The sequence below is a fragment of the Mirounga leonina genome, unplaced genomic scaffold, assembly GCF_011800145.1.
Source record: "Mirounga leonina isolate KUSES-001 unplaced genomic scaffold, KU_Mleo_1.0 Mir_168, whole genome shotgun sequence".
Taxonomy (NCBI): domain Eukaryota; kingdom Metazoa; phylum Chordata; class Mammalia; order Carnivora; family Phocidae; genus Mirounga; species Mirounga leonina.
This window is the reverse complement of record NW_023270426.1, coordinates 19,470,538-19,478,886: the sequence shown is the minus strand read 5'-3', so window position 1 is coordinate 19,478,886 and position 8,349 is coordinate 19,470,538. Positions and strand designations below refer to the sequence as shown.

The 8,349-nt window shown below is 60.2% G+C and overlaps 1 protein-coding gene across 1 annotated transcript; it reads left to right on the top strand.

Annotated features, from left to right (window-relative positions):
- The first annotated feature begins 446 nt into the window (after positions 1-446).
- On the top strand, positions 447-5,707 carry PITX1 (paired like homeodomain 1). The gene is made up of 3 exons (XM_035015087.1): positions 447-616; positions 2,937-3,169; positions 5,162-5,707. Exons 1-3 carry the CDS (start codon positions 451-453, stop codon positions 5,702-5,704), a joined length of 942 nt encoding a protein of 313 aa, XP_034870978.1. The 5' UTR covers positions 447-450; the 3' UTR covers positions 5,705-5,707.
- Positions 5,708-8,349: the final 2,642 nt, after the last annotated feature.

Here is an 8,349-nt window from a genome sequence, read left to right as displayed (position 1 = left end):
GCGCTCCCTCGCTCTCTGGCTCCCTCCCTCCCCAGCCCCCTCCCACCCAGGCCCACCCCACCCACCACCCCTGGCGCAGGGACTGCTGGAACCTGGCGGTGCGCGCTGTCGCTTTAAGACAGCCTCTGCCGGCGCCGTCCGGAGCCTTAGAAACCGGCCCCGGATCGGGAGCCGAAGCCGGGGCCGGGCGGGCGGCAGAGGCCCGAGCGGCGGGAGCGCAGCGCGGAGCGCGAAGCCGGGCATCCGGTCGCGAGAAACCGCTGCCGCTGCCGCCCGCCTGGCCCCGCAGCCCCGGGCGGTCCATGGGGCAGGCGCGGCGTCGTTGCGGGCGCGGGCAGCCCTGGGGGGCAGCCGCTTAGGCGCCGTACTCTTGTCCCCGCAGGTCGCAGCCAGGGCGGCCGGGCGCGCCCAGCCCCGGCCCCTGGAGCGCCCGCCGCGGTCCCCGCCTCCATGGACGCCTTCAAGGGGGGCATGAGCCTGGAGCGGCTACCGGAGGGACTCCGGCCGCCGCCGCCGCCGCACGACATGGGGCCTGCCTTCCACCTGGCCCGCGCCGCCGACCCCCGCGAGCCGCTCGAGAACTCCGCCAGCGAGTCGTCCGACACGGAGCTGCCAGGTAAGCGCGGCTCCCCGCGAGGCGCGCACCGAGCCGAGCCGGGCGCACGGAGCGGGGAGCAGGGCCTGGAGCGCGCGCCGCGTAGTCGGGCTCCCTCTACACCCAGGAGCGTCAGGACCTTTTCTTTTCTCGTTCTCGGACTGAGGGTGAACGCGGAAATTTACACGCTTTATAAAACGAAATTCAGAGCTTTACTTCCACCCGGTCCCCACGCGCCAAGAGACCGGCAGATGCACACACCTACAACGGGAGGGTCGGACTGACAGCCCCTCTTGTTCAGAAGCAAAGAGAACAGGGAAATAAAATTCGGTTTGCGCAACTGGGTGCCCAGGGGCCGCTCAGACCGCAGGAGAGGAGTAGATCGAGAAAGGAATGGGGCGGCGGGTGAGAGAAAGCGCCCAGAGAGACAGAGATGGGGGCACACACCCGGACAGGCAGTGGGCGACAGATCGAGAGGGAGAAATCGAAGAGAAGGGGTGGCGGGAAAAGTCAGAAAACAAACTGGGGCGGGGGGGTGGACAACCTCAAGTAAAAAGAAGGCAGAGGACAGCGAGGGCGAACGGGCCAAGGGGTGCGGCTGGGCTCCGGGCAGGAGCCCCTCATTGAGGGAGCCCGGCCCCACGTGCGCCGCGGGGCCCGGGAGCCGCCAGGCCGCCAGCCAGGGCCCTGACTCGGCTCGGGCACGTCTCCCTCGGCGCTGCCTTTTTGTCCGAGCTCAAGCTTTTTTCCCCAGGCTGGCGGCGAGCTGGGCCGGCGGGGCGGTGCGGGCAGCAGCGCGGCTAATCCTCGGCCCGGCCGAGCCGCCGGGGTCTCGGTTTGGCTCGCGCGCTCGCCGTCCCAACTCGGCGCTGCGGCAGAGCTCCCTGCTCCCCGGGCCGCGGGCGCCTCTGCAGCGTTCATTTCTTAATCCACCGCTGAGTGTTTCTCTACGCGTTTTTAATCTCTATTTGTTTCTGTTTTGCATCCCTAAGTGACTTTTCTCTGAGAGGGTCTGTTTGCTTGGCTAAAAAACAACGCTGAACTGTACTTTTGTTTTCCAAAAGTTTTAAGCGTGGCCTTTGGTTGGTTTTTACTTTTAAAACCCAGAGAAATATGCAGCGGTAGATTGCTTTTTAAAACCAAATCTATGAGGACATATTTAAAATGTTAACTGTAATTTTCGATATAAAAAGAATTACTACACTAGACATGCTTCTCTGGAATTTAAAATCTCTACATGCAACATTATTCTTGGGGAGATTTTTTAAAAGTCAATCCAAAATGGCGCGTTTCTCCGGGATTTTTTTTTTTTTTTTCAAAATCCATTTGCAGCGGGGTTAATTTGATAATTTATCTAATTATAGTGCTGTATTTCTCCGGTACTTAAAAATTATCTCTAGAAAGGGCATTATTAGGCAGGGGTTAAAAAAATCTATCTACAACAGTACATTAAGTTTGTTTTTATTTAAATCCCAGAGAAATAAATGTGTGTGTGCGCGCCTGGAGTTTATACCCGTACAGCACTGGATTTAGTTAGGGGTGTGTTTTCACGGAGGTTTTTGCCTTCTTAATTCGCATTTGCTCTGTGTTCCTACCTGCCTATTTTTAAGAGTTTGTGAGCCTTTCCATGGTGTTAGGATAGAATTGCGTTTATATGGGCTTCTATGTTTTGTTTTTAAATTTTGTCTTTTTGTTTCAGTGTGTCTGTGACTAAATGTGTTTTGCGTAGCTTGAAAGAGTGAGAGGCTAGAGCCCCAGGTCACCTAGACAGAGTCTGTCGGTCTGGGCTGCCACCTGAGGGATTTTCTGGGCCTCTGGACTTGAGGCTTGGAGCAGAGGCCGAGAACACAGCTGTGTTGTGCCTGCCCAGTGTGGCTCCCACACAGCCCTGGGGAGAAGAGAGTCCGGGGGCGGAGGGGGGCTGCAGGCCACAGCCCCTGCTCCCCCGACCCACTAGCTTCAGGCTGGAAAGATGTGATCCTAGTTCAGAAAAGCAGAGAGACCCCCCCAGATTTAGACCCCCCAAAAACCTCAAAATTTCATACATTTGCGGGTGACACAGGCAGTCGGGCTTGAGCCTGAGCCCAGCTGCAAGAGCAGGCTCTGCCCAGCCAGGACCCTAGGCCTGTGCCTCCGGTTCCTGGGCTCTTCGGGGCACGACCGACCAAAGGTGACTACAGACGATCAGGCAGCCAGCAGGCTCTTTCCAGTGGGGACAGTTCTAGGGCCCCTAGCGGGAAGAAGGGCCGCCAGCGCTGATGGCAGGCGCTTCGGTGGAGGCGGGACGGGGTGCAAACGGGCATAAGCCCAAGGTGACTGGGGCCTGTCCTGCCCGATTCAGAGAAGGAGCGCAGCGGCGAAGTCAAGGGGCCGGAGGACAGCAGCGCGGGAGGCGCAGGCTGCGGCGGCGGGGAGGACCCGGCCAAGAAAAAGAAGCAGCGGCGGCAACGCACGCACTTCACAAGCCAGCAGTTGCAAGAGCTGGAGGCCACGTTCCAGAGGAACCGCTACCCCGACATGAGCATGCGGGAGGAGATCGCTGTGTGGACCAACCTCACCGAGCCGCGCGTGAGGGTGAGCGCAGCGTGCACGCCTAAAAGGCGACCCGCGCCCAGGGCTGCTGGCCACCTCCGCCGCAGTCCTCGCGCGCAGACTTTGTCTCTGTCCCGCCACTCAGACCTGCTCCCTCCCTCCGCCATTGAAGATTCCACTTTAGGCCCGGTGTCCCCGGCTGCTGCTAAGCCCTTGGGTGGATGGTGCCCCTGGGCTGCTGCCGCCTGGTATCCTACCTGACCCTCAGGCTCTACTGCAGCTTCACCCCAAGATCTGTGGCCCCAGGGGGATTTCCCCTGCACTGCAGGGCCCAGGGCCCACTCAGATGTTACGGCCTTAGACTGCACAGAGGATTCCCGCCTATGGGGACCTCGGAGCTGCTGGCGACTTCCCCCCGAAAATGAAAGGGAAAGGCAGGCCTTGCCTGGCCACCTGGCAGAGGCCTGAAGGGTACCTAGGCTTGGAGGCTCAGAACCTCCTGGGGCAGTGATCCCAACCACAGCCTGCTTCTCCAGAACCTCCGCGTAGTCCCCACCTGACTCGTCTCCAGCCGGTCAGCCAGTGAGTAGCTGGACCCTTTCCCTGTTGCCCCTTCCTGTAAGGCTGGGGTCAGGTGAAGGAGGAGCAGCTCTGGTGGAAGAGTGACCCTCAGGCCGAGTCCCTTTGGAGATGTAAGATCTCTGACCCGTGACCAGACTGCACCCTCCCTCTCCTTGCCCTTTGGTTCCCAGTAAAGACAAGAGCATAGAGGTTCTCTTGCCAGAGCAGCAAGAGAATCATTTCTGAGTACGCAAATATTTAATCAGATACTGGGAGGACGTCCCAAGCCAGCCCAAAGTGCTACCTGGCCTGGTGACTCCCTCCTATAACCCAAGTTCTTGCCCCTCCCGTCAGGCTGGCCAGACCAGTGGGACTCAAGTGAAGACAACACTCAGTAATCCAGAACTCACTAATCCTGCCCAGGTTTATGGTGGTAGGGGTGGTGTGGGGGTGGAATCAGGCAATGTCAGTGCCAGGGATTGGAAAGGGCTGAGATGTGGGGGTCGGCAGCTAGCTCAGGAAAGTCAGCCCAGGGCTGGAGGAGGGCTTCGGAGGAGAGAAGGCATACAGTAGGAGGATAGGAGAGGATGGGCAAGGACCAGGAGTTGGGAAAGAACAGGTTCTTACTAAATTTTGTGGGAGAAAGTGGAGGGGAGATTAGAGAGAAACTAGTAAGAAGTGAAAGGAAATTAAATATTTGCAGACAAACATATTTGGCATATATTTAGGTGGCAGGAAAAATAAAATATTTAAGGGCAAAAGGATCAAATATTTGAGAAAAATAAAGAATCAACTATTTAAGAGAAACAGTGATGGTCAGATATTTGGGAAGAAAGGGGAAACTAAATATTGGGAGAATCAAAAGGATCAAAAATGAGGGATAACGGAGAAAATGGACTGAGGGAAAAGAAAGCAGTTCAGATAGCGGGGTGGACCAAAAGAAAATAAACATTTGGGGCAGAAATGAGAATATCAAAGATTCCCAGTAAATATGGATACGGACTATTTGAGGAATGAAATAATAGAATAAAGGGAGTCAGAAGATCTATATTTCAGGGAAGAAAAATACCTCTTGTATGGGAGGGAGAAGGAAAAAAATGGAATATTTAGGAGACAGACCGGGACCCCTTTAGGGGAGAAGGCGGGACCGATGGACTGGTTGAGAGAGAAAGAAAGCAAACGAATATTCGCTAAAACAAAAGAGGATGGACCCATATTAGGAGAAGACATCAGATTTAACTTGGGGGAGTGGATATGGATCAGAAAAGGGGAACGACGAAATGTTTTCTGGGGACAGGAAAGGAACCATTAAGGAGCGCGGCCCGCAGGGGCGGAAATCACGAAGAAAGGAGACGCTCTTCCGAGGGAAGGCGGCGGCGGCGGCGGGCTCGGGGTGGAGGGGGCGGAGGGGGTGGAGGTGGAGGGGCCTTCCCGCCCTCGGCAGCCCTGACCCTTCTCCTGCCCCCTCCCCAGGTCTGGTTCAAGAACCGGCGAGCCAAGTGGCGGAAGCGCGAGCGCAACCAGCAGCTGGACCTGTGCAAGGGCGGCTACGTGCCGCAGTTCAGCGGCCTGGTGCAGCCCTACGAGGACGTGTACGCCGCCGGCTACTCCTACAACAACTGGGCCGCCAAGAGCCTGGCGCCAGCGCCGCTCTCCACCAAGAGCTTCACCTTCTTCAACTCCATGAGCCCGCTGTCCTCGCAGTCCATGTTCTCGGCACCCAGCTCCATCTCCTCCATGACCATGCCGTCCAGCATGGGCCCCGGCGCCGTGCCCGGCATGCCCAACTCGGGCCTCAACAACATCAACAACCTCACCGGCTCCTCGCTTAACTCGGCCATGTCACCGGGCGCCTGCCCGTACGGCACGCCCGCCTCGCCCTACAGCGTCTACCGGGACACGTGCAACTCGAGCCTGGCCAGCCTGCGGCTCAAGTCCAAGCAGCACTCGTCGTTCGGCTACGGCGGCCTGCAGGGCCCGGCCTCGGGCCTCAACGCGTGCCAGTACAACAGCTGACCGGCCCGCCAGGCCCCGCGGGCCCACGGCCGGGGCGGGCCGGGGCGGGCCGGGGCGGGCCGGGGCGGGGGCGGCGCGGAGGACCTAGCACGCCGCGGCCCCTGCGCCCGCGCAGCCCTCTCCTCCCCACCTCCCCACCTCCGGGCTGGTTGTGTGTTTGCTTTTTCTGGACCCCGCTCTGCCCTCCCAAACCAGACGAAACGAAACAAAAAGACGTCGGAGAAAAGTGCTGCGAAAAAACGGATGAGTTGCAATTTCCCTCGGGATGGCGCGGGTGGTGTGTTCGCTCCCTCGGGCCGGGCGGGCCGTCGCACGGAGGGGGCGCGGCACGGGAGGCCGGCGGGCCGAGGAGGACGCCCTCGGAGCCCGCGTGCCCACCGCGCTGGCCCCGGGAGGAGCGGCCGCGCCTGCGAACTGGACGCGCGGAGCCCGCGCAGGCCGGCCCCGGCCCCGTGCGAACCGAGGCTCCCCCTCCAGGCTGGGCCCGGCCGAGCGTACCTTAGCTCGATTCGGATCCGAGTTGGAGCGGGCGCTGGGTCGGGGATGATGGCGCCCAGCCTGGGTTCGGGGACTCGCTGTGGAGCCGCACGCGGCCGCGGCGCGCCCCGAGAACCCTCGGCAGCCCCGAGCACCGGAGTCCTATTTTAAGGCTACGGAGCCCCAGCTGGCGGTGCGGACGTGGCGGGAGAATGGGGTGGGCTCGTCTCCGAGCACCCCGGGCGCCCCTGCCCAAGTTTCGCCACAGGCCCAGACCCTCCTCTACGCTCCCGGGCTAGGAGGTGCCCCCCTTGGCCCGGCGAAGAGCCCCCTCCTCGCCGCCCGCCGTGCAAGAGTCGAGCCGGGAGAGCTCGGGGCGCGGCCAGGCCCCCCCCCTCGCCGCGCCCACTTTGCACACCCGCTCTCCGGCCCGCGCCCCTGTTTACAGCGTCCCTGTGTATGTCGGACTGACTGTATAGAATTATAAATCTGTCTATATCGACTTGTCCATGTACGTCTATTAAAACCATAGTACAAGCGTGCTAACCTCTGCCGAGCCGCGACTGCTTCATTCCACTGAGGAGGGAGGCGGGTAGGAAGGGAACGGCGCCACCATGGGCCCTGTGGGGTAAGAGAGGAGCTCAGCGGCCGCCTCCTGGTGGAGTGGGAGGCGCTCTCTCTTCCCACCACAGTTCCTGACCTGCTCAGCCCCGCTCCGTGAGGGCCCCCGTCCGGAGCTCCGAGCCCACCAGGGGCTCACCGGCGGGACAGCTCAGTCTCGGCGCTGTGCTCGGCGCCCTAGCCAGCACCCCCACTTCCGCGGCTGCCCGACTCTGCAGGCTCTTCCCAAGCTGTGTCCGCGGGAACCCCCAAGCCCTCGGGGTGCTGTGTGGCCCTTGTCCACCCGGAGAGTTGGGGTGAGGGCCGCCCAGAGCTCCTTCAGTCCTGGGGTTGTCTTTTCTCCTGTGGGCCCAGTACTCCCACCTTGTTCCAGGAGGACTGGATGCAGGATCCACCAGTGTCTAGCCAGGGCCTCCCTCAGCTTTCCCCCCTGCGGAAATCCCGCTCGGTGTGCTGGAGAAAGCGTCCATGGCACAGAATGAACATCTCCCTTCCCTTCCACCCCAAGGTACGGGAAGGAGGCTGAGTGTGCTTCCACTCTCCCCAGGCTTTGGAAATGATGAACAAGACCAGCCTGTAAAGTGCCTGTAATATTCTGCTTCCCTTAAGTCAGTCACTTCCGATGGCAAAACAAGATGTTTGCAGCTGCAGAGGGGTGGGTATTCTGCTTCAGACTCACCTTGTGACTGGGATTGGCACTGGCCTGGAGCCGGACCCCCGGCAAGCCCTAGATGGGAGTGGGGCACAGCCATGGGCTTAATCACCAGCTAATAGCTGGAGAGCCCTGTGCACACATTCTCAAACCAGGTCAACACCGCCTCTGAGGGCAGGAGTGTTGTCCCTGTTATACAGGTGATGGAACCGAGACTTCACCATGCTCTGCGGCTGGGCCAAGGTCACAGGGGAGTCCACAGTCTTTATGTTCCAAAGCATCTTTCCACCCATCTTCCCACATTTAGATGAGGAGTGAGGAAGGGTCATTCCTGGAGGATGGCCCAGCCTGATGCTGTAGGACTTACAGTGTGGGGTTCTGAGGACAGGGCCAGATACACAGGCCAGAGGAGGGAGGTGGGGGGAGGGAAGGCTGGGGCAGGGGGCTGGAGCCAGACCACCCCTCCCCCAACGGCTCCAGTCCAGAGCTCTGACCCCTCACTCTCTGGAAACCCCTCACTCTGGAAACATAAACACAATCACATCTGGACTCAAAGTGCCTCCCCCAGCCTCACACATCTGCCAAGGCCAGGGGGCCCTGGTCTCAGTTGAGGGCAGAAGGCAGGAGAGACCTAGGAGATGGGACTGGAGGAAAAAGGGAGGCAGAGAGGCCTCTCCTGAAAGTCAGGCCCGGCCTCAGGTGACATGGCCGACAAGGGGCTCTGGTGGAGACTCAGTGTGGCTTTGGGGCCCCAGACCAAACAGCCGCAGATATAGGTGGCAGGGCAGAAGCAGTCCCAGAACGTCCCCATCACCCATCAAGGACCACGGCCAACAAGGTGTGCGTGAGACCCTATTGTGCGGTCCCCCCAGCTCCTCTGACCCGGCTGTTCTGT